Here is a 27,213-nt window from a genome sequence, read left to right as displayed (position 1 = left end):
AGTTGTTTTCTGAGTTGTTAATGGTTTCACTGTGACCCAAACTCATCTTCCAGTGTGATGATAAAAAGCAAATATCGGCCTTGGCAATTTATTGTTTGATCAGTAGTTACCATGACTTCATATAGTAAACGATTAATAATTAAGAGATGAGGATTTGTAGAAATATTTGACAGAGTGCTTATTTGAATACATTTACAATTATTTTTTTTTTTATTTTTTTTCAAGGAACACCTTGTAGTATTGTAGTTGAGCACAAGGCTTATGATAAATGTAAAGCATGTTACCTGCCTGAAGATGTAATTACTTTTCTTTCTTCTATTTTCTCGTACAGGCTCTTACATTTGTGGAGTATGTGGCAAAAAGTACAAGTACTACAACTGCTTTCAGACGCACGTCCGAGCTCACACAGGTGCGTCCTGCTCTGGACATAATGAATCTGGATGGGTTGGATGTAATACCTGTAGGTTTGAGAGTCATGAACCAGTTCATATTCACAACTGCAAATAAAATTGATTTCGCTGCATTGTGACTGATCACTTTGAAATATTATGAAGACGAACAAATACGCCTTTTCTTATCATTGTCTTGTTAAATGTAACACCAAACATCACATTCAGAAACAAATGACAGTCAGTTAACGAATCCTTATGTTCTAAGGCTCATGAACCTTAAATAAGTGTTTCTAGGCACTATCCATAAAAAGGATACACATTGGTCACCCATTACCAAAACTAAAATGTTACACTGTTGCTGCTGTACTTATCCCCACATTTCAGAAAACATAAGTTTAATGAATACATTTTTTTTTTTTTTAAATATTGAATTATATATATTAGGGCCGGGACTCGATTAAAAAAAATAATCTAATTAATTAGAAGCTTTGTAATTAATTAATCGAAATTAATTGCATTTTAATCACATATAAATATTTGACCTGAGAACAGTGAGAAGTAATTTTTTTTTCACATGGATTTATAGTATACCATTGAATAATGACTGAATACATAAGCTTAAGCAACAAAATATATATATATTTTTTTGAACCAAGTCTAACAGACCAGTGCAATTTTTGCCATGAAGTGTAGCAATAGCATATTTAGAAACGATTTAGAAATAGTACATTTCAGAAATTCAGGAAGCTTGAAACCTTGTTTTTTTTTTTTTTTTTAAGTAAAACACAATACTGTCAATTACATTCAGGACATTGGAAACACTGACTATTAGAAAACATCTCTCTGTTGCTTCAGAGGCCATAACATACTAAGTCCAGCTCTCAATAACCTTGGCCAAAACAATAAAGAGTTCAACATAAACTGTTGCACCAACAAAATAATACATAGTTCAACATAAAGTGTAAAGTCCACGCTAGCTGCTATATGTTTTGCGTTGAGGTGATACTTGAGACTCGATGTGCTGCGGTGATAAGCAAACGCTAGTTGGTGCTTCAGTATAATCGGTCCGCCGAAACTCATCCAGTGAGAAACGTTCCGCGGTGCAATAATAAGTTAAAAATGCGGGATTTTTTTTTCTGTAATTAATTAATCTTAGTTAACACGCTATTTTTTGTGTAATTAATTAATCTCAATTAACACGTTAAAGTCCCGGCCCCTATATATATATATATATTTTTTTTTGATTTACAAATTACAATTTGTAGTAATCATATGCAACCTCATACAATTTAAATAAAATTAAATGGGTCAAATTACATTTCAGTTTACATTTTTTAGATAGAAAGATAGACGGACAGACATTCAATTATTGTTCTGAAATAACCGATATAGTACATAAAGAGGATGCATTATTATGTAGTGCATATACACAATTATTGAGTTTTTTTTTTATGTTTTTGTAATTGATGCTTTTATTCTGTTAGATTGCATTTAATTGTTTAAAAATTTATTTGGAGACATTTATGAATGCCTATTTCTGTTTCATAAAAATTCTGTTCATCAGAAAATCCTCCATGTGCAAAATTTAACAGCTAATGCAATATAGCATTTTAAGATTTTCAGTTGCAATTTCATCTCATGCATTCTGCAGCACGTCTCATTGGTGTTATTAGCTTGTAAAGTGCTTGTCACAGACCTTACAGACTTTCTGCCAATTTGAACCTTTTCTTCGTATTTTCTGGTGTCAGGAATGTTCTCTACCTAAAGGGGAATGGCATCTCAGTCTCAGTAATTTAGAATGCAATGTTATGCTTTTTGGTTGTTACATTGGTTAACAGAAGCATGGATTTATTTCAATAACAGCAGAATATCTTTTCAAAAATTTATGAATTGAAGTGTAATTATTGGGTAATGAATGCTTCCTTAAAAGTTCTGAACTGAAATGAAATAATTGAACTGAAATCCTAATTCTAACCGAAGTCAAAATTTTCATTACCATTTTATATATTTGTGTGTATTTTGTGTGGTTTCTTGCTGTTCAGAGACTGAGGCTGCTGCTTCTGGAGAAGGAGCCTCTCTGGGAATCAATAGTGAGTAGCATTTATTCATGGGACAGATCTTTGTATAATTGTCCTGGAATTTTCTAAATTAAGTGGGTAAAGCTGAATAGAGTTCTAGTTCCATCACATAATGATATCTTACGTTTCTGCTCATACACGTCTTTGTTTTCGAATCCAGATTCTTTCCGCTATACATGTGACGTATGTGGGAAAAAATACAAGTACTACAGCTGTTTTCAGGAGCACCGAGACCTCCATGCAGTTGATGGTAAGGCTTTTTATTAATTTGTTAAATTGTATTTTGGATAAACTGATAATTGGTGTACTAGATAAAATATATTGGTAACAGTTTATAGTAGGGAACAATTCTCACTATTAACTAGTTGCTTGTTATCATGGCTATTAGTAACATATTGGCTGTTTATTTGTGCTTATAATGCATATATTCTATATGACCGTATTCTACATTCCTTATCCCTCAATACCTAAACTTAACAGCTACCTTACCAACTATTAATAAGGTGTTTGTTGATGCAAATGTCCTTAAAATGACCTTAAAATAAAGTGTGACTAATATTAAAATGTAAAAATAAATAAAAAACATTGTTACTAGGATCAAGCAAATGTTGTTTTCTTAAATATATAGTTGATATAGTTAACTACTGAATAATACTGTTTTTTTTACATGTCCTAATATGGTTTCCTCTCACAACTTGCTCGATCTCGATCCTACAAAAAAAAAAAAAGCTGATGAGAAATATGTATAAATATCTTGACGTTTATTTCTAGTCATAGAGGACAACTTGGCGTTTGTTCTTTTATTAGTTTATTTCCCAGATGAAGCATGGGTTGTAACTCTAGCAGCAATAAACCGGTTACATTTTCATGTGTTTGTTGGAGCTATTGATATATTATAAAAGCACCTTCTCTCCCTTCACTTTTCCTTTTTAAATACTCTTCCACTTTTTGTAATGACCAAACACTAGTTTTGAACATTGCTAACACCACTGACATGAAATCATTATTAAGACCCACAATGGGAAAACCAGTGATTTTGTTGTCTCCAGAGGCGCTGAGTACAAGATTGAGACTCCGACTAAAAGAGTTTTAAGAGACACTAACCTTGCTTCCTCTTGTTGTTTTGTCCAGATCCGTATGATCATGTGATACCAGTAGAAGACCTAAAAGAGGAGACTGAATCCTACCAGAAAATGGGACCAAGTAAGAGTTCTTAAAATGGTTTCCTTCCTTGTTGGTCACTTTGTTGCTTTAGTAGCTGACTTTCTGGGACCTCCATCCAGGAGTGAAGACTCCTGAATAGGGCTGACGGTGAGCATAAGAAGTGCCTTTTTTTTTTGGCAGTTTTTGTCAGATGTCAGACTTTGTTGCTTATATGAAGCATGATTTAGTTGTGAGTTTGGCAAGCATTTTTTTTTTTTTTTTAGATTTATATGATTTTTCTAGTCAGTTAGATAGGACTTGGTCTTGGATGCCTGAAATAGCTGCCCAGAGCCGTTTCAGATATGGCCATCAGGGAACAGACTCTCCTTTAAAGGGACTTTGGTTTAGTTTACTACACAAACTCAAATACACAGGATGCTAATGGTGTTTTCAGTTTTTGAGGACATGAACACACAAACTTCATCCCCAGAGCTGCCATGAGTGACTTAATCAGCTTTACTTTTGAGAAAAGCATCAAATGCACTCTGAAATTAACAATCTTCACCATAAATTGTCAACATAAAAGTGTGATTTAATGTGAATAAATTATTAAATATATTGCTGTTGTATACTAAAAAGTAATAATTCTAATATTAGGAATAGCTTACAGCCAAGATATTTTTTCACCCATGTTTAAATTTATACATAATTTTATATATAATATTACATGTATTGATGTTGTGCATCTTATGTGAGAAAAAAAAAAATAAGATATAAGATATAAGATATAAGATATAAGATATAAGATAAATAAGATTAATTTGCAATGTTAAACTTTTATTAATTAATTTCTTTAGACACATAAGGATTCAGGATTTGGAGGGGGGGGGTGATTTTATTAAATTAAAAGGTAACTTTGTGGAGTTTAATTGTGAACAAACTCTCCTTTCCGCTCTTACATTTTTTTTTTCCATTTATTTATTTAATTTTTTTTTTTTTCATATCGTCCAGCCCTACTTCTGAAGACCAAAAATCATGCAAATGGTTTGTAAGATACAGCTTAAGCCCCAGTCTGCATATAATCAGGCCTTGGCACAATTATGATCAGATTATCTGTCTTTGGGGTCATACTCTTGTTGTGTAGTTGCAAATGATTAGAGGGCACTCATGGCAATATGCTGCTCTGTTTATCTCTGTCTCTGTTGGACATTAACACTGATCAAAACGATATTGATCCCAAGTTATATGCATGGCAGCACGTACACCTGTATGCTCAGAGCTCAAGCACAGTAAACTGTAAAAATGCAACGTTAGGGCACAGAAATTGATGTTCTGTATAAAAACGACAACTTTTTCTACAACTAATCTGACAACTATCTTTTATCCCTTTTATATTTCCTGGTGTCACTAGCTTATCTGAAATCGCCTTTCTGAAAGTTCTTAACTTCAACAGTATGCATGGCTTCCAGCAGCCAGCAGTTTACTCAGTTTGTGCTCTTCTGCGCTTGCCTTTCGTCAAAACAAGTTTTAGCATCTTTAACGTTCTTAAAGGAGTATAAATATATAGTTGTGGCCAAAAATATCAGCCCTCTTGGTAAATATGATCAAAGAAGAATGTGAAAATTAATCTGCATTGTTAATCCCTTTGATCTTTTATTTGAAAAATTCACAAAAAAATGTATCCTTTCATTTGATAATAAGAATATATATATCATTATAAAATAAAGTTTTTTTTTTTCTCTAATACACATTGGCCACAATTAATGGCCCCCTTTTATTCAATACTTTTTGAAACCTCCATTTGCTAGTTTAACAGGTTTATCTTCTATTTTCTCCTATAATGCCTGATGATGTTAGAGAACACCTGATAAGAGATCAGAGATCATTCCTTCATCCCGATTTTTTTTTAATCTGTTGGTATTTGATAGAATCCATGGTACCATGTGTCTAAACAAGATGTCCAGGACATCCAGCAGAAATGCAGGCCCACAACATGAAAAAATACAGCTGTATATTTCATTGTACACATGGGGTACTTTTTATCTCTGTGTTCACCAAACCCATCTTGAGTGTTTTTGCTAAAAAGCTAATTTTTTGTTTTGTTTGGTCAGAAGCCAGTCCCGTTTGAAGTTCCAGTCTGATAACTGAATATGCTTTAGTTTTTTAGATTAGCTAGGATATTTTTTCTTGTAACCCTCCAAAAACAACATGTGGTGATGCAGGTTCTATTTGACAATCTTTTTTTTAAGGTTTTCTGAACCAGAGATTCAACTATTTTCTGCAATACTCCAACTGTGATCCTTGGAGAGTCTTTGAGAGTTTGAGAGCCACTCAAACGCTCCTTCTCACAGAGCATTAGGACGATATAGACACACGTCCTCTTCCAGGCAGTTTTGTAACATTTTATGTTGATTGGAAATTCTTATTTATTGTCCTGATGGTGGAAATGGGACTTTTCACTGCTTTAGCTCTTTTCTTAAAGCCACTTCAGCAATTTGTGAAGCTCAATCATCTTTTGCTGCACATCAGAAATATATTCTTTGGTTTTTCTCATTGTGATGGATGATTAAGGGAATTTGGGCTTTGTTTTCCCTCCTCTTTATATTTCTGTGAAACAGGTAGTTATTGCTGGATCATTTCATGTTTATAATCATGATGGATTGCTCAAAATTGTGAATATGAATGGGAATATACTTCAGGGATATTTTACTCATAACAATTTCTAGGGGGGCCAATAATTGTCCAACGAGTATTTGAGAAAAACCTTTATTTCATAATGTTACCCCCCCCCCCCCATTTTAAAATCTTATTATCCTTTTTTTTTTTTTTTTTTTTTTAAATATCAAAAGGATTAACAATGCAGATTAATTTTTACAGCTGCCTTTGATCATATTTACCAAGGGACCTGATATTTTTGGCCACAACTGTACTTCAGCATATTCCTGTAGTTGTTCCTCATTATCTCAAATTTGGAAAGGCTGACTATATAATCTGGTTGTAATGGTTTGTAGTTAAACAGTTTTCTTTCTCGTTCTTGTGATCATTTGTTCTCCTTCCCCCAGTCCAACTTCTGTGGCTCCCTGTGCAACCCATACCGGCCTTAGCAAATGTTTTGTTATTGCATGAAGGATCTATCGACCTTTAAATGTCCACTCAGAATAGTAAAAAAACTGGAATTCTCTGCATCTGTATCTGAATTGTTTTGTGGATCAAAAAACCTCAGTCCCTGGAAACATTTTGGTACATGTTTTTTTGGGCTTAGGGTTTGAAGTGGAAGGTTCTTTTACTTTAGCCTTTTGATTCTCCAAAGTTTTGAGCATTCCATTTACCACTCTCAAATGACCAGTTAGTGTATGTGTGTCCTATGCCTTAAAACGGACTGCATGAAACCCACAAAATTACACAACATTGAGAGCATTCATCTGAATTACAGTTGTGCTCCTAAGATTGCATACTCCTTGCAGATTTTGCAAATGTTAATCATTTTAACTAAATAAGAGGGATCATGAAAATCGCATGTTGTTTAATACTGTCCTAAGCTATTTCAAGTAACAGATGTTTATATATTCTCCACAAGACAAAATAATAACTGAATTTATAAAAATGACCCCGAATTCTGTCTGAAAACCTTAATACTGTAAACTGATCCTGAATGATCCATTACTCTCTCTCTGTTTTGTGATCGTTGTTTTTGAGTCCCTTGTTGGTCCCGAGCAGTGCAACTGTCAGCTGTTCTTCAGAAAAATCCTCCAACTTCTGCACATTCTTTGGTTTTCCAACATTTTCTGCATATTTGAACCCTGTCCAACATTGAGCGTATGATTTTGAGATCCATCTTTTCACATGGAGGATAATTGGGGGATTTATACATAACTATTATATAAGGTGAAAACATTTACTGATGCTAAATAAGGCAACACAATGCATTAAGAGCTGGGGATGTAAACCTTTTGAATTGGTTGATCAGGGTAACTTGTACTTTCTTTGTCTTCTGGGAAAATTTTAAGTATTTATTTATTGGGGGTATGGGGTGACCAAAAAGGTTTTAGTACCAGCAGTTTATCTGTGTGACCGACTTGCATAGAGGAAAATGCATAGATGAAGCTGAAGTTCAAATCTGTGCTACTGAGGGAAGCTACAGTAAACATGACACTTATCTAACTGCCATGAAGAAAACAGTGGAACTACTATGGCTTAAAGTAGACAATCTGGAGAATTGTGGCCACTGGAAAACACACTCACTGAGCCCTGGCTCCCACTCCTACTGCAATTAAGCCCCCGAGAAGTGTCTTAGTGTGGTTTCTTCAATACTCACAAAAAGAGTCTGTACTTAAGGCAGCTCTAAATAAGCATGACATACATTTAAGACCATTTCAGCTTTATTCTGACTTGTCTGCGGAAGTTTTAAGTAGACAATGAGCTTGGATTGTGGCTTCGCTTATCCAACTCAGCCCTGATGTTTTTACTAAGAATAGATTCATCTTGATTCACCTGTTGATCGTATACGGAGTAGGGTTGGTTACTGAACTGAGTACCGAATAACATTAAATCAATCAGTGCCAAATTTCGGTAACTGAGAATGCATCTGATTGGGTTTTCTTGCTGGTGACTTTAATTACATACTGAATGCTTCTTTGGACAAATCCTTTTCTACAAATGCATAGAACCCCCGCTCGTCCAGTGTTCTTTATCATTTATGCATAAACACTGGCTTGATTGACATATGGTGCCAGCTGACTTTCTGTTCACACACTCATAATTCGTATTCTAGGCCTGACTACTTATTTTTTTATTCTTTGACCATTTCTTCATGCAGTTCACTCCTGTCATATTGACTCTTATCAGGTCATGCATTTGCATATAGATCCATATTTTAGCATCCCCAGAACTTAAAATTAGAGATTCACTGTATCTTATCTAAATAGTGCCCCTTCTTGTTCAAGATAGTTTGTCACAATTTTGGCTTAATAACAGAGACTCTCCAGTGTCTTCAGCTATGATAAAGAATGTTGTCAAAGCCATGTTGCATGGCCATTTTATTTCTTACACTTCCCACTTAAAGACAGCTTGAGAAAGTTACTAGGCTAGAGCAAATAGATAAGCAGTCTCCCACAGTATTACATTTAAAAGTGTTAGTGAATGCAAGGACTGAATTGAATCTGGATCACACTGGTCACATTCAAAATTGTCTGGTTTTCATTAAGCAAAAATATTAGGAGTTTTGTTAGTCTAGTTTCTTGCTTACTCATCATTTGAAGAATCAGAATAACAATTGCTCAGTTAATATAAGGAATGTGAGTGGGGATGTTTCAAGTAACCCTTGGATTATTAATTGCATGTTCAGAGATTTTTATAAATACCTTTACAGCTGAGAAGCGACAGACTCGAACATTGCAGCCTATCTAAATTATATTTCTTTGCCATTAATTGCATAAATTGTTTAAATGCACCATTCACAATAGAGGAAGTATGGACAGCGATTTAGGCTATGCTGAACTGGAAGTGTCTTGGGCCCAGATGGTTTTTCCACTGGAATTTTTAAAGTAGTTCTGGCCGAAAATCTGTCAAATTCTTATGCACATTATTAATATTTGGAAAGTTGAAATTCCACTTTCCTTAGATAGATATACTTCTATTAGTCTGCTTTTTAAAAAGATACAAATCATTTGGATTGTTAATCTTACAGGCCCATTAGTTTTCTTAATGTTGACTAAAAGATGCAAAGGTTTTGGCCCAGAGGCTTGAAACTGTTTCTTAAAATTATACATTTAGATAAGGCAGATTTTTGTGAAGTCTGGAAATGGCACAGATAAGTGACGTGACATGGGGCCAAGTAGGTTGACCCATACTCCGAAATTAGTGCTCTGCATTTATCCCATACAAAGTACACACACACACACACACACACACACACACACAGCAGTGAACACACATACACAATTAAAGACTTTCCAGCATCCAGTATTAGAAACACTTGGGGCTGGTTCCAATTTAATTTGAGTGATTAGATATCTTCACACAGATTCAGTAACCAGTGTCAATGTGAATGGCTATAAAATTAATTTGGGCAAATCTGTCTCTTGGCCTTTTAATATCTCATATGATCTGGCTATACAATCCCCTTTTCAGTTTTCAGAGCGGTCCTAAATATTTAGGTATTTTTATTATTTTTATCTGATTTTAATACTTTTTTTTTTTTTTTGAGACCAGTAATTCCACCTCTAATAAATAAATAAAATTAAGAAAGTTTTGAAATGGTAAACCTCCTTGCCAACTTCTCTTCTTGGGACAGTCAATTTTATTAAAATGAATATTATCCCTCGATTAAATTATTGATTTCAGTATATTTTTTTCCTGTTATTTGACCCCAGCCTTTTATAAATCACTGAAGTCTCGCATATACTGTTGTATGTGGAACAATAAGCAACAGAGAGTCTCTAAACTTGTAAAACAAAAGCTTTGGGGTAAATCTTTCCTCACCTAACTTACAATTCTTTTACTGATCTGCTCAACTCAAAATGATGATTAATTGGTTCATGAACATGCATGATTCTATATGGATTGATCTTGAATCTGTATCTTGTTACCCCAGAAAACTTGAGTTCTTCCCATTTATCAACAGTGTACGTAGATCAGATAAATTAACTTACTGATAATGTCATTATTTATGCTACATTACTGGCTTCGGGAAACTTTTTTTTAATATATTTCTCCAGTTATCTCGGTCTAGTCTCTCTTGGATATGAACACAGATTTTCCAGTTCAGATTAGGATTCCTGTTGGAATTGAACATTAAGGGTTTATCTTGCTAAATTGTTTGAACAACTTGAAGTAGATTATAAAATTTCCTTTAAAAAAAAAAGACTCTGTAAAATGGCAAATTTTAAGGCAGGAAAAAATATTTTTAAATGGATCTTGGAAACAGTCTTGGAAGAAAATTACTTTTTTTGTTGTTTTTTTGCAAATTGTACCTCAATTTCTCTACATAAACAAAATTCATGTTTTTTTATTTTTTCATAGGATCTGTTTTACACGTGGTGACCTTCTTAGAATTTCTCTTGTTGCTCATACCTTTGTTTTAAATGTAAGAAATTCAAAGGAGACTTTTTTTAAATTTATTTTGTGGTAAGATTTTTGGGTGTACTGTCCCTTTAAGAAACTGAAATCTTGTACTGATAAATCTTTATGGTTCAAGTGAAATAATGAATCTCTGAAACATTGCATTTATCAGCACTAATGTGTTTTTGACTAATAACTGTGTTGGTTAATTACTGTATTTTATGTTCTGTAGAAACGGGAAGTTACACGTGTGAGTATTGTGGAAAACAGTACAAATACTTCAACCCCTATCAGGAACATGTGGCTCTTCACGCTCCAATGAGTAAGTACTCACTTCATTACCTGTGTGTTGTGGTGTTCATGACAGTTCTCTGCTAATAGATGAATAGAGGTGTGTAGAAGTTATAGATTAGACACTAACAGTAAAGGAAGCTCTAATCATTAAATATGGAGATGGTGGAAGCTTGTTCACAAAACTACTATGTAACTTTATATACCAAGATTATAATTTCTGTTTTAAAACTACCCAATCTGTCTGCAATAAACTGTACAGGATCTCAAATTGTTATTGCGCTCTGCTGAAGTGTTCGCTGTAAAGTCTTCCTTATTATCTTCGTCCTTCATCTTTCCTCTCATTTATCTCTTAGTCCTGCATTGAGGATATGCAAAGGAGTTTGACATTGAAAGCTATTTAAAGTATGGTGAAAATATAGAAATGGGTCAAAGACTGTAGCGATGCTACCAGAATTAAATTTCAATTTGTTTCAAAATGACTGATTATTCTAAATGAGCTGTAACATCTTCAGTGAGTCGTGGTTTTGCAGGGAGATGTGAGATGGTAAATTGGTAAAGCATGTTTTTTTTGTTGTTTTTTTATGATTAATTGTGCATGCCTGTGATTGTCATTGAGACATGTTGTGTGATTAATAATTTCCTTTAGAGACATTTTAGACTTGCCTTTGCCAGGAATGTAGCAATATGGGTATTTTTTCTCTTTTTATGTAATACTTTCAAATGCCTATCACCATCATTACTCTCAGAAAAGTTACCACTATGGTTGTATTTGGTAAATTGGCCACTTTCCATGAACAAGGTCCAAATTGGGCTTGACGTGCATACAACATTTTTCTTCCAAACATAAGAATATGTACAGTAAGTAACAGCTTCCCCTGGTGTGAGCGAAATGGCCCAGCTTTGAAATAAACAGAATGATTTTAAACCATTTTGCATTTGACACTTTTGATTTAGATTAATTCTGCCAGTCTATTGAAGCTCTAATTAATCAGGAGTTATAAAATGATATCTGCATAAATAAAAGTACTGGCTGTTTCTGGTAACTTTTTAATCATTCTCAATGATCTGAAGAATTCTGAATTATCCTTTCAGTTTGAAGTAAAATATATTAATTTAAATGTTAAAGGGGGGGTAAAATGCTATTTCATGCATACTGAGTTTTTTACACTGTTAAAGAGTCGGATTCCCATGCTAAACATGGACAAAGTTTCAAAAATTAAGTTGTACGTTTGAAGGAGTATTTCTGTTCCAAAAATACTCCTTGCGGTTTGTCACAAGTTTCGGAAAGTTTTTTTCGAGTATGGCTCTGTGTGACGTTAGATGGAGCGGAATTTCCTTATATGGGTGCTAAGGGCACTTCTGCCGGAAGAGCGCGCACTCCCGTATAGCAGAGCAGAGAGAGGCTGTGCACAAACAATCACTGATCAGAGCGAGAGCGTCGCAAAATGTCACAAAAGGAGTGTTTTTGGTTGCCAGGGCAAGACAACCCTGCACAGATTACCAAAGAAAAAACAGCATTAAGGGACCAGTGGATGGAGTTATTTTTACAGAGCATCAACGGAGTTGTGCAAGTGTTTTTGTTTGTTCCCTGCATTTCGAAGATGCTTGTTTTACAAACAAGGCCCAGTTTGACGACGGATTTGCGTATCGTTTATTTCTTAAGGATGATGCAATCCCAACGAAAAAGGGTCACGATCGTGTGTTGGAACCGCAGGCGGTGAGTAAAACTGCTTAAAATATCTCTGCCTCCTTGTTAGTGCGTCCGCCTCCCATCGGAGACCCGGGTTCGAGCCCCGCTCGGAGCGAGTCGTTGCTGCTGCTGCTCTCATTCAGTTTCAGCCTCTGGATCTGATTCTGGATCATAAATAAACGGCTGAATCTGACTGTAAGCCATGGTTTATTTTGGATGATGGTTTTTTCGTCAAGGTAATGTCAGAGCCGTTAAATATGTTTTTTAACGGCTCTGGGTAATGTCACAGCTTCCAAACGCTCTCAGCGCAAAAGCCTACTGGCACTCGTGATTCTTTAGCTCCGCCCACACGTCACGCGTCCAGTCGGTCGTGTTTTTCCGGGAAAAATCGGTACAGACTATCTTTCTCTTATGAATATAATAAAACTAAAGACTTTTTGGAGTTATGAAGGATGCAGTACTACTCTATAGGTAATCAAGAATAACAGGATATTGAGTGAAAACGAGCATTTCACCCCCCCCTTTAAATTGTTAAGTGCATGATTGGCCAAAATGGAGGGAATAATATAGGTAATATAGAATAATAAAGTTTGCTGAAAATAAAACTTATATCTTATAGAGGTCAACCTTTTTTTTACCGATACTGATAAACCCCCAACCCCAACAACCCCCCCCCCCCAACCCCAAAAAAGGTCAAAATATTCACAGGTATCACACACACACACACACAGAGAGACAATGATAAAGAATAAAGCTGAAATGTTTTTTGCAGATTGGAATTTGTAAGGGAATTTTGCACAAGCACATTGAGCATGCAAGTCTCTGCAAAGATTTCTATATCCTGTCCCTGGAGAAAGCTCTACGTTAGTATTCCTGTTCATCCCAATGGCTTTTGCTTGTCTGGTGTGCTGACATCTTTGTTTATGGGCATTTTTCTGGACATTTACCATTTTCTTTGTTTGTCTGAGCCATTCACCCGAGGAGTAAATGCTGTGTGACTTAACACTGTAGATGTGAAGAAAAACAGTTATCTGACAACTCTTCACATATTTACATTCTTAGGAGCCTTCTACAAATCAAGCACTGGCAAAACAAATATTACAAGATTTCATATAATGTATTACATTAATTGCTTGCCAAAAAAAGTTATTCGTCAGCTTACAATTCCCATAAATCAAGGAGAAATGCTTAAAAAAAACAATTTCTTCTTTATTCATGGAAAATAGCTTAATTATTTTGATTGATGAACTAAGAAAGATGAAATGAGCATTTCAGTTTTTCTTATCTTTGACTGATTTGTATTTTTTAAGCTTATTTGATTTTTGCATTTGCAGAGGGAAATTATGGCCTTAAAATGGAAGGGAAAATGTCTAGCCAGTCAGGCCAGTCCAGTCGTGCAGACATCAACAATTCCCAGAACTCGAGTGGTAAGTGACATTGAAATCTTTAAAATCTTTCTCCTTTGATATTTGAATCTTGTGAAGTGTTTGCCCTTTGCTCACAGTGATATTTTACTGTCATAATCAAAGGTCTGCAGTATCTCCCTGCGGACCAACCTCCAAAAATGATGGAAAAAATAAACTTATTTTCCCTTTTAATTAAGCGCATCTTTTGCATCTTACCTTGTTTAGGATGAATAGATGCTTCTACTGGAAAATGGTTGTTTCGTTTAATATTGGACTCAAATGTGTAAAGTGAAGTGAAGTGTGGCTTGAGGCATATATTCAACACTTTCTTTTTCTTAAATGTCAGTCAAGGTTGATTGCTTCACAAACTTGCTTTAGTTTTTACATTTTTCAGTCTAAATTAAACAGACTTGTTTCTATTGTATATTTCAGTGCTTTCTATAATGACCTCTTTTATGAATTGGTAACCTCTTCACTTGTGAATTGAGTAACACTGTTTGCTTAATCGTTCATTTGGGTTCATTGTGCGTGTGTTGCACAATCTTCATTTACCAAAGCTGCATCACATTGTTACAGATTAATAAAACATTCTGTAAAAAAAATAAAAAAATAAATAAAAACTAAATCACTAACTAAAATCAAACTAAATGATGAAAAGACAGTTTACCATTTGTCAGAATGGTCTTATTTTAACTGGAGTTGCATTGCTACAGACTGTAAAATTAGATTTTTATTTAAACATGAGCTTGAATTGTTCATACGTGAGGCTGGAATGGCCTCCGGTTTACTGTATTAATGAATTTTAACACACCGAACACATAAGTACACTAGAGTAGAGAATAATGCTACGCTACTTGTACACAGCCATTTATTTCTAAATACTGCAAATATCACAAAAATGAGAGCTGCTTCCTGTTTAACATCCTTCCCCTTTGTCAGAGGTGTGAAGTTAAGTGTGGCCAAGTATGTTGACCCAAAAGTGATAAGCCATTTAATCATATTACAGTTGTCTCAATTTGATTTTTCAGCAATTTCAATTACAATCATCCTAAAATTGCTGTAATTGCTCATTGTTGCACTTGGTCTAATGCTCCATGCCCATGCTTAGCTCCTCAATTTGCCGGTGGAGTGCTTGGCCCCGTAATTGCAGCTATATATATATATATATATATATATATATATATATATATATATATATATATATATATATATATATATATATATATATTTTTTTTTTTTTTTTTTTTTTTTTTTTTCTACAATTATACTAAAAGGCCTTTTACTTAATTAAACTTATTGTGTATCAAATATGACACCTTAAGTTATGTAAGGCTTAGTTCTGTAATAATTTTTGAGGCATTTGAATTAATTTTCAAAACATTCTTATAAAGTGTTACACATAGCATGCAAGTGTACTCATAGTTAACAGTATTATGGATTTTTTTCTTTCAGATACTCCAAACAGCCGGACCTATTCTTCCCGTCCTAGCCCTCAGAGTATGTATTGTGGAAAGGTTTTTTTTCTTTATTTTCTTTTTTTTTCTCTTTTCATTTTCATTTTTCATCACTCTTTTCATGTTCCATATAGTACGTTTTCATTTATTTTTTGTAAGTCACGACTGACTTCACTCGTGCCCATTTTTGCCATTTGCATGGCTTTCAAACCTTGCAGGTTTGTTTAAACCTTTAAGTAAAAACCTTTTGCCTCATTGCCTGACGCTGACCTAAATTTGTTAGCTGTACATAGTGCTCTTATGTGAGGATAGCTAGCTAGCTAGCTAGCTAGGTTACGCTCTGTTATGAGAACATTGCTGTGTTCTGAGAGAAACTGGACATTGTGTTCCAGAAACCTACTCGTGTGGAGCCTGTGGAATTCAGTTCCAGTTCTACAACAACCTCCTGGAGCACATGCAGTCCCATGCTGGTGAGTGAGCCCAGAAAATGAAAACATTTTCAGCTGTGAGCTCATCCAAATTTGGACTCACTCTGTTTTGTTTACATTATTTCTTTGCATCACCACTTGGGTAACTGTTTTATGCAAAGGGCACATTTTTACAGACCGCATTCTGTGAGCACTGCATAATATATTGAGTTTTTCATCATGTGCTTGTTCTGTTTGAACAGTAAACTTAACATCTTCACTTGTGCATGGAATCTGCACCTGCACAATTCCATAAAAAAATCCACATAATCATATTGCCATTTATTTGTTCAATTTCCCACTCCTGGCATACCCTTTTGTTTAAGGGGTAGTTCACCCAAAAATGAAAGTTATGTCATTGATTACTGACCCTCATGTTCTAAACGGTGTTAATTCTGACAGCAATTTTTGATTTAGATTTAGTCATAGTTTAGTCATCTGAATTGTCTTTAGTTTTGAGTCTAGTTTTAGTTGACTAAATATCATAAGATTTAAGTCTACTTAATATACAGTACTACTCTCTCTGTGTGTGTGTATGCTTCAGTGCTCAGAAAACTTTGAAAATTGAGCTCTCTCATGCGTTGTCAGATTTATTCATGTCTGCTCTTCTCTTACTCCCACATATTGACTTTTTTTTTTTTTAATGTTTTATGCAACATGCATCAACTGTATGTTAGCTTATGTCCCGCTGGTTCATATACGCATCTAACCTCTGAAAAACGCAGCAGATTTTGTTCGGAACGAATCTCTTCCCAAATTGTTCTTACCTAACATTTTTATTTGCTGACTAAAATGTCAATAGATTTATGTCATTGTTTTTGTCATTCAAAATTAGGTTTAGTTCGCTATTGTCTTCTGTGAAAATTATTCATCAACAAAATGGTTTTGAAAATGGTTTTGAAAATGGTTTTGAAAATATTTGGTTCGAAACCAAATAAAAAAGTAATTATTTTTGTTTTCTTAGCCCACAAAAAGTAAAAAAAAAAAAAAAAAAAAAAAAAAAAAGGTCTTAAAATTACTACGGGTCTGGAACGACATGAGTGTGAGTAATTAATGACAGGATTTTCATTTTTGGGTGAACTATCCTTGCTACTCTTACCACTGCCATAAAAAAAAAAAAAAAGATTCATTAAAAAATAAATAAATCCAAGAAGCACCCACCCCCCAAAAAAAAAAAAACTTTTATGACATTAGGTCAGGGAAAGTCTTGGAAATTTTTGCCATTCAAAAGAAAACAAAATTGTGGCTCACCACTGAAACATTTAACAGGATTGCAATTTGCATGTTCCGTTTATTTAAAATGAATTCCACACAAAAATAAGTGGAAAAGTCACGGAAAATTTTTGGTAATAGGCAACTCTATATAATATAATGGGTCATTTTAGAATGCGCAGGTCAATTCCACAGCAAATCTTAAAATTTGTAATTCTGCATGTACTTTGATCATTTTTCATTTGTTTTCATCCCTCTGTTTATCTTGTTGTTTTTCAATTAATACCAACACTTTTCCCAAGAATGAGTACATAATGTGTTTTTTTCCTCTTTCTGTTTTAATCCCCTCTCAGCTGATAATGAGAACCATGTTAAAGATGAGTCTCCGAAGCCTTGCCAAGCGCCTGTGGCCACACAGGAGCAGATGTGGAAATCTCCTCAGCCGGCACAACAGAGGAACCACACACCGGCTTTTCGTGAGTTGATTAAGACTTGATTAAGTTTTTTTTTTTTTGGTTGGACCAACAAAGTAAAGTTAGTAAAGATAACCTGTTACTATGTTTCTTGACTGCTGGCTATGGTCGCTCAGTTTTCAGTAAATTTTCAATTCATGTTAAAGTTAACATTTGTTACAAAGTAAGTAAATGCTGGTATCTTTGCTGATTTTCCATGTTTATTTGGGAATTAAAGAAGTCTCTGATAAATCCACAATGCGCACACTCAAGTTTTATTTACAGATTTATAGGAGGCAAAAGTGCCCTATGTGTTCGTTCTAAGAAGTTAGTGTAACTCATGTATGTGCCCCAGAAATTTTAACTGCATTTTTTGTTTTGATGGGTTGCAGCTGTTGCTGTTGCTTATGGATGTTTTGTAGCAGTTAACTAGTAGATATAACCAAGCCTAATTCATTTGTCTCATTCTGCTTTTGCAGAGAACAGATTACTTCCAGAAAAGGAGAGACAACAAGTGGCTGAACGTTTACTGAGAGTAATGTGCGTAGACCTTGGCCTTCTTGGCGTCCTCAGCAGCAAAGACTTCCTGAAGCTTGCACAGACCCTGGTGGACACGGGTTCACGTAATGGGGCCTACTCCATTCGTGAAGCCCTGGGAGATATGAGCTCACTGGCATTAAAACAGCTCCCCCGTATGTACAATCAGGTCAAAGTAAAAGTCACCTGCGCCCTGGGTTCCAACTCCTCCTTGGGCATTGCAGTGACCTGCCATTCCCAGACTATAGGACCAGACTCCTGCTATTTGCTGACAGCGTATCAAGTAGAGGGTGTGCGACTCCGACGCTACGTGCTGGGACTCAAGGAGGCCTCGTTAAGGGAGAGTCCTGAGCAGATACACCACTGGGTCCAGAATGTTCTGTCAGAGTTTGTCATGTCGGAAATCCGCACAGTCTATGTGACAGAGCCACGCTTGTCTTCGGTAGCCTTTTGCGGTCGCACCGGAATTGGCCTTCGTTGCGCAGGTTGCTCTCTAACAGCAACGGTTCAGGCCGTTCTTGGTCGCCGCAGCTTGCAAGCACGTGGGCTCCATGAGCTAGGAGACCTTCTAGCTACATGTCGCGACATTGCTGCAACGACCAGCTTCAGTCAAGAAGGGAAAGCTGCAGGAGAGCCTGCCGCGCCGCCCTGTTGGGATGCAGTTGCAGAGGCCTTGCTCAAGGTACACGAGAACTTTGAGGCCACCTGTGAAGCGTACGGCCGCTCGAAGAGCACTGTGCCACTCTTGCAAGGCCTGAACAAGCACCTGCTTGGCACGCTTGCATGTTTGCTTGCGCCGCTAAGACAGGCCGCGCAGGAGCTGAGTGTGGAACGCTGCCCCACACTCCAACACGTCCTTCCCGTCTACCTCCGTCTCGAAAAACTTTTCACCTCCAAAGCCGGTGAAGCGGGTGCTGGCAGTAAGCTCTGCCACTACTTCCTGGAAGCCCTGAAGGAGAACTTCAAAGTGGAACGTGTCCATCAAGTCGCAATGATCCTGGATCCACAGCTTAAGCTGCGGCCGGTCCCTGCTTACCAGCATGAGGATATTATCTCAAGGGTGTGTGACATGGCTGCTAATATGAGGGAATCAGGAAGCGGTGGTTCTGGGGGTATGTCTGTGGATGAGCGTGATAGTGAAGGACCATCAGCACCAAAGCGTGGCCGCCTGGACTGTGGATTGGAGAGGCCATCGTGCGATGCTGAAGAGCCACAGGTACGAAAGGAGTTGTTCCAGTACCTCGGCGAACCACTTTTCAATGGCACAGGAGACCTGTTACAGTACTGGAGTTCGGTCATGGACCGATACCCCAGGCTGTCGCGGTTAGCGCTGTGGTTGCTGGCTGTACCTGCTGTAGCTGTGCATGTAGAGTCCGTGAACATCTGCGAGCAGACCTTAGCCATGAAGAGAAAGCAGCAGGTCACTGCGGAGGAGATGAACAAGCTAGTCTTCCTCAAGAGTAATTTTGCTTGAGATGGCTCAGGGCTTTCGGCTAATGGCACCATAGACTGTTTGAACCAGATGTACCGGTCACTTCTCTTTACCCCTTCCAAAAATCCTGTTTTACCGTAAGTGTCTATCAATGAGGCACACGATAGAAATTTACCAAGGAAAGGTACATTGACAACTAATTCACAAACACCCCTTCAGACCATACAGTATCTTTGCATTGGCAGTGGCAACAGAAGCAACTCGATGAGAATACAGTTTGCGCGAGGACACTGATATAAACTTGTGTTTTCGATGTTTCGGTTAAACTATTGCTTAAAATCGTGATGTGTTTTTATCAGTATGTGGTTCCTCCATCTCGCTTTTCTTTCTGTGGAATCCATCTGAAATTGAGTGTATTATTGAAATCATACACAACATACTTTCCATCTAGAGAAGGAAAAAACGGGGTACTTAGAAAAAGCCATTTCTTTGCAATTACGCCTTTATGAAAACCACAAACACTCTTTGCTGTGACATCCAAACAATACCTCTCTTTAGCAGTTTATCAGAGGGCAGATCAAGCTTGTAGAGGTGTGTGTCTTGTCGTAAGCAGGCCCTGATTCAGTAATCTCAGTTAACCGGTTTGAGTGCGTGTTAAGCTCTTGTTCAGCCTCAGGAGTTTAAGGCCAGCAGAACTCAGATTTATACTTGGGTCACATAGATAAATGATTTTTGATTATTTATTTTTATTTTGTCAGTTCTCACAATAACGTTGCAATAAATGTTCCGTAGCAGAAGTTATACTGTCAAGCAGACTCTGATGCCTTGCACCTTTGTAGCAGCCTTTTTTGCCATTACAGCTCACTGGGATTATTTCATTCTACAATACAATCTGCAATACCTGGAACAGCCACTTAAACCCCAAGATTGGATCCTCAATAATATTGGGTTATGGAAGTATATAGGAATGATCTGATGTTCCAGTCCAGTGGATCAGATTTATTTATTTTACTTTTTTTTTTTATTTTTTTTTTTTATTTATTTTTTTTTTTCAGAACTTGTTTCTGAAAAAGTGGGAATAGGGCTATGGAATACAGAAACTGTCTGTCTCTCACTGTCTCGGTACAAACCTCCTTGAACAGAGGCAGCTAACTGCATTATTGTTTGAATGCGTTTTAAGAGGATAAAGCTAAACAAATAGTTCATTATTTATGCACTGGATTTCTCTTATCATTATTTTCCTCATTTATCTACAGCAGGAAATTAGATTAAGTGATAACATTAACTAGAAAAAAATAAATAAAAATAAAATCATTGCCTAGATTAGGACCAAAGTATCTTTTAAAAGTAGTTTGTCATTGTGAATAATTGCCATTTCCGGACAGATTTGTAGTTTTATCTCATAACACCCATGCTTCCTCATAATGGTTTTGCCCTCATTAATTTCCACTGCCTTTTAAACAACTGTTCATTTCAAAATTGTTCTAGTAAACAGACAGTAGTAACAATTTTAACTTCCATAATAAATGATCTTCAATTTACTTCAAGAGTATTTTGCAGTAGTTTTTCCAAGGAAAGATGTGATTTTAGTAATATATAGTTTGTCTTGTAATGCCTTGAACATCTTTGTGTGATTATACAGATATGCATGCAGACAATATAAGAGTTTTTTTTTTTTTTGTCTTAAAGTGGAAGAGATCTACAAATACATAGTCGATGTTCACACAAAAGCAGAAATACTGTTGTCAGTCCCATTTTGAGTGCTAAATAAGGTGCAAATCTGCTTATAAAAGAATGACAACCGCTTTCTGTGACTCCAGAAAATCTAAGTCTATTGTTAAAGACAAATTTTGAAGGTTCAGTTATATATGCTGAAGGACAAAAATGGCAGTGAAGTAGTCTATCACTCCTTTTAAATGGGTAATCATTGACCTCTCTCAGGTTATGTAAAATGGTGGTATCATTTAGTGAAAGAGAGAGTGAGACAAAACTCTTAAGTATTTAGGAAATAGTCTTGCAAAGGGGAAAAACAGTACCGAAGAGTTTTTTAATTTTTTGACCACATATATGAACAGTTCCAAAAAAAAAATGAAATCCTTAGTCCTATATAGTCTATTGACTATTATCACCTGTTCCTATGGTTACAGGCATCATTTGCCCTACATAGAAGGGAACTGACTGGTTAACTGTATAGACATTGTAGATACTCTGCTGTTGTAGGTTTAAGATGATTTGAGAATCACACCTGTTGATAAATACGGTTGTTAATCCCAAACACTGACGTACACACCACAGAATTTTTGATTGCTATGATAAAACTATAGCGAACAATTGTTTTGCCGTTTCACGGTTGTGAATAATTTTAACCTATTTGGTGTCAGTTATGTTTGACCAAAGATTAGCGACCAAAGACGCATTGTGTTGTACAATTTTACCTAAACCCCCGATGACAGAGACACTTGGTGTAGCTATAGCCCATGACACACCTAGCCGACGGTTGGTCGTCTGGCAGTTTTTATTTGTCAGCCAAGTTTTCTCCGTGTGTTCCTGCAGCTTCAACTGAAGTTGGTCCTCGTCTGCTTTTTTGCGGCTGATTTGACACGTTGAATTAATGTAGGAGCTTGTTGGTCTGTTGGGTTTTTAAACAGCACGCTCTTTGCAGTGTTGCCTTTTCAACTTATCCTTCTTTTTGCCTTCTGGCTTCCTAGCAAGGTCACTAAAAATATGTGAGAGATTTAAGTGAGTCATCTTACGTTTTGAATTTAATGTTGATGTAAAAAGTTTCAGTAAACAACAAGTTAAGTCGGTTGTAGAGTGGATTAATGCCTCATTCAAGACAAGGTCAAAGGCAGGAAACTGACATTTTCCGCTTCCAATCTCAATGCCTTCAGGTCAACCACACTGTCACGTCATGTAGCCTTGTACCACAAGATGGCGCCTTGACTCAACGTGAGCAATTCATATTCCCACATCAATAATGAACAAAAAACAAAAGCAAAGAACTGCTCAGGTTAGCTTCTTAAAAACAAGCCAGGAGTGAAATGAAAACTTTGTTATACATTTGTGTAATACATCTTTGTATACCATGTTGTGAACTTTATGTTGCCTTGTGCTCTTAAAGGAACATTCCAGGTTAAAAAAGTAAATACTGTATTTTCCAGACTATAAGTCTCACTTTTTTCATAGTTTGGCTGGTCCTGCGACTTCTAGTCAGGTGCAACTTATTTATCAAAATTAATTTGACATGAACCGAGAGAAATGAACCAAGAGAAAACATTACCTTCTACAGCCGACACGCAGTTTGATTGTTGAATGGAGGATGACAGACAGCCGCAGCGGAAAGAAGAGTTTATATGAACTTGAATTTAATTTCAATTTTAATCTGTACCTCACATAGAACTATGGAACCACATCAGAACACTTGAAATATGTCCATGAAAACGTCTTGGTGCTTTAATGTTTTAGTGCCTTTCGTGGGGCTCAACAATAACACAGAATAGTATACGCACAATATCAGATTATCAAAATGTCAGTATCGGAGCCGATACCGGTCCCAAATATCTGATCGGTGCATCCCCAAGCATAGATCATTGAATCTGATTAGACCGTCCGCATCTCGTTCAAAAATGACCAAAAAGTTTCATTATTTTTAAAACTTGTCTCTTCTATAGTTACATCGTGTATCAAGACAGACAGAAAATGAAAAGTTGTGATTTTCTAGGCTGATATGGCTAGCAATTATACTCGTATTATAGATTGTGGTTGAACACTATTGCCCACTTTAAACGCCATTCCAGTCATTTTATTCCCAGGAGGTAGGAAAGAGCTCCGATCTATCTGAACACAAATAAGCACTCAAAAGAGGAGTAACAACCGTATTTAGGTCCAGCGTGTGAACTCAGCCATTAGCCTGAATTGCTTAAGTTAGCACATAAAATGTATCTGCTGAAAAGAAAAGGAGCAGGGATGCATGTTGTTTGAACTTGGTATTTCCCAAAATACAAATAATGATACTGGCTAGCATGTGCAGAAATGTTCATATGTAAAAACATATTTTGATAAACCTGGCCCAGAAACAGCTGCTGTTGAATTTTCTCGTATTTCTGTGTAACCACAAGAGGGCAGAAGTGTCTCAGAAATCTGTCTTTGCAAAGCGTCTCCAAACATCTTACCTCTGTTTTCTATTCATGCATTTCAGCTATTTTGATAAACTCAGTCTGTGAATATGTCAGACTTCATGAAAGGTGTCTTTTACCCCCCTCCCTTTTCCCTGGATGAATGTGTACATTTTGGGGGGAAACATGAATGCTGGTCAAATGCAAAATGCTCTTCAACAGCAGACAAGTTTTTGACAAATACTAATCTCTGAAAGTGTAAAACACTGTTTCAATCACAACTATTTATGGATGTACAACAATTAGTAATATCATTCAACCTGTCTGTTTGAGAGCCCCCCCACTCCCAATTATAGTCCAGCCAACATTTGTCTTTGACAGGCATTTTTCTGATTTTGTCTATTAAGTTGTTTCAGCTGTAGGTCTAATTTATACTTTTTTAACAACACTATTTTTCTAAACATGACTGATAGAGTTTCTTCTCTCCTTATCGACTGTCAGTAGTACACTGCGCTGTTCTAAGAAGCTATCTACTCCTGTAGTATGTGCTGTGTGAATAAAATATCCTTAAACAAAAAAGTCATTTATTTTGGATATTCAATCTTTATATTGCATTGCTCATTGCACAACATTTTCCACTAAATTCTCCTTAACATGCATGTTCATATCATATCATACTCATATCTGTCCAGCACTTAAAGGGGGGGTGAAATGCTATTTCATGCATACTGAGTTTTTTACACTGTTAAAGAGTTGGATTCCCATGCTAAACATGGACAAAGTTTCAAAAATTAAGTTGTACGTTTGAAGGAGTATTTCTGTTCCAAAAATACTACTTCCGGTTTGTCACAAGTTTCAGAAAGTTTTTCTTCGAGTATGGCTCTGTGTGACGTTAGATGGAGCGGAATTTCCTTATATGGGTGCTAAGGGCACGTCTGCCGGAAGAGCGCGCGCTCCCGTATAGCAGAGCAGCGAGAGGCTGTGCACAGACAATCACTGATCAGAGCGAGAGCGTCGCGAAATGTCACAAAAGGAGTGTGTTTTTGGTTGCCAGGGCAAGACAACCCTGCACAGATTACCAATAGAGAAACAGCATTAAGGGACCAGTGGATGGAGTTTATTTTCACAGAGCATCAACGGAGTTGTGCAAGTGTTTGTGTTTGTTCCCCTGCATTTCGAAGATGCTTGTTTTACACACAAGGTCCAGTTTGACGCCGGATTTGCGTATCGTTTATTTCTTAAGGATAATGCAGTCCCAACGAAAAAGGGTCACGATCGTGTGTTGGAACCGCATGCGGTGAGTAAAACTGCTTCAAATATCTCTGTGTTATTAACTTAGCTATCGGCGTGTAATCACATCAAGTAAACAACATCCGATGTTGTCATCACACTGCACTAGTAAAACTGTTTCAAATATCTCTGTGTTGTTAACTTAGCTATCGGCGCGTAAGCACATCAAGTACAACAACATGCGATGTTGTCATCAAACTGCACTTTCCACATGTACAGCTTAAAAAAAAAAAAAGACGAAAAAATTGAACTTAGTCATTTTCCAAAACCGCTAAGCACATATATACAGTTACAGTACATACCACATAGAGACTGATTGCTGATGCTGCTCTTGTTCAATTTCAGCCTCTGGATCTGATTCTGGATCATAAATATACGCTGAATCTGACTGTTAGCCGTGGTTTGTTTTGTTTGGTTTTGTCCTCACGGTGTCACAGCTTCCAGACGCGCTCAACCCAAAAGCCTACTGGCGCTCGTGATTCTTTAGCTCCGCCCACACGTCACGCCTCCAGCCACTCGTGTTTTTCTGGGAAAAATCGGTACAGACTATCTTTCTCTTATGAATATAATAAAACTAAAGACTTTTTGGAGTTATGAAGGATGCAGTACTACTCTATAGGTACTCAAGATTAACAAGATATTGAGTGAAAACTAGCATTTCACCCCCCCCCCCCCCTTTTAACTATATTAAAAGACCCCAAGTCTGTCATTGTTAGAGTTCTGTCATACACAGATCATGACATACTCATAGAAAGATTACAAAACTATACAGGTATTCAAGGGCAGGCTCTAAGACGGTTTAGATCCTACCTGTCTGATCGATACCATTTTGTTTATTTTAAATGGGGAGTCCTCTCATTTATCACCAGTAAAATATGGAGAGCCACAAGGATCCATCCTACGTCCCCTTCTATTTTCAATATACATGTTTCCCCATGGTAATATTATTAGAAATTATGGGGTTAGTTTCCACTGTTATTCTGATGATACTCTGCTATATATCTCAACGTGACCAGATGAAACTTCTAAATTATCTATGCTAACAGAGTGTGTTAAAAACTTTGCTTTTTAAAATAAACTTCTAAATGTCTTTTCAATGGTCCCTATTACAGATGACAATTTAATTTGTGGTGCTTCTAATTAAGTGATAAAGCCGTTGCAAATGATGTACAAAATAAATATACTTTTCGTTGTACCAAAAAAACGTGCAACACTTTGTTTTACTACCAAATTATTTTCAATATATAATTATTATTTTTAATATTACACATACATTGGAAAGGTTTCCGTGACCCCTCGTGAGATCTCTGCAAAAAGTCTCACGATTTATTCCAAAACATGATGCATGATGGGATACAATAAGCCTAGTATAGCGCTCCGGAGCAGTAGGGTGGGTTTAGTGTGCATTAAGGGCACTGCTCTTATTAAGACTTGTGCACGGACTGTCACGTACACACACACTTTCAAGTGGCCAAGACCGCATTTGGACAGGATAAAAGTCTTAAAAATGCCCCATTAGTAAGAACCCTAAACATAATCGCACATCAAAGTCTTAATAATTCAGTAATTCATTTTAACACTTGTATGATATTGTACAAGCCCCAGGACAATCTCATTTGACCCTATCACAATATTAGTAAATCAGTTGTGCTGTGAGCGGTCAGATGCCCCACACAGTCAGAAAGGTTATATTGTCCATTGCATCTTAATAAATTACTTCAAATAAGCCCCATCAGTTCATGTTCCAAATATACATGATACCTCTCTGCACCTCGCCATTTATGTTTCCACAAGTGGAAATTCTGGTTTGATACGTCACGTGATACAGTATATCATATCTTTTGATTAATTTGTCAGAACCAGATCAATTGATAACAATCCTGTTAGCATGTATTCACTTTTAAAATAATTCATATGAATATAGCTTGTTATTAATGACTTTCTTTTAATAAAAGATGCATTTAACATTGGATTATACAGCATATTTACTGAAGCTGCTTTTATGATCTAACAATCACCCCCCCCCACCCCCCCCACACACACACCTTCCTAAAAACTAAAAGAGCTATTACTGAGTCTCAGCGAATCTTGCCATGATCAGCTCTTCCCAAGTACATTTGTTTAGAATATTTTTGAATCAACATCAAATGCTCTGGTCTGAATCTGAATTATATGTTTAATGAGCAATGATT

The 27,213-nt window shown here is 36.4% G+C and overlaps 1 protein-coding gene across 4 annotated transcripts in view; it reads left to right on the top strand.

Moving 5' to 3' along the window:
• Positions 1-24,310, top strand: part of znf618 (zinc finger protein 618) — a 43,992-nt gene extending 19,682 nt beyond the window's left edge. For 3 of the 4 annotated variants that reach the window (XM_052556614.1, XM_052556611.1, XM_052556613.1), the window contains exons 4-13: positions 332-409; positions 2,435-2,482; positions 2,631-2,720; positions 3,602-3,673; positions 10,905-10,994; positions 13,991-14,083; positions 15,515-15,559; positions 15,909-15,986; positions 17,549-17,671; positions 18,127-24,310. In XM_052556614.1, the coding sequence (XP_052412574.1) occupies positions 332-409; positions 2,435-2,482; positions 2,631-2,720; positions 3,602-3,673; positions 10,905-10,994; positions 13,991-14,083; positions 15,515-15,559; positions 15,909-15,986; positions 17,549-17,671; positions 18,127-19,658 (2,249 nt within the window). In that variant the 3' untranslated portion in view covers positions 19,659-24,310. The remainder of the gene's footprint in view (positions 1-331; positions 410-2,434; positions 2,483-2,630; positions 2,721-3,601; positions 3,674-10,904; positions 10,995-13,990; positions 14,084-15,514; positions 15,560-15,908; positions 15,987-17,548; positions 17,672-18,126) is intronic. The other variant, XM_052556615.1, reaches the window with a different exon arrangement.
• Positions 24,311-27,213: the final 2,903 nt, after the last annotated feature.

The sequence above is a fragment of the Carassius gibelio genome, chromosome B5 (genome assembly GCF_023724105.1).
Source record: "Carassius gibelio isolate Cgi1373 ecotype wild population from Czech Republic chromosome B5, carGib1.2-hapl.c, whole genome shotgun sequence".
Lineage (NCBI taxonomy): Eukaryota > Metazoa > Chordata > Actinopteri > Cypriniformes > Cyprinidae > Carassius > Carassius gibelio.
Note: the sequence above shows the minus strand (reverse complement) of the source record. Positions and strands in the feature narration are given on the sequence as shown.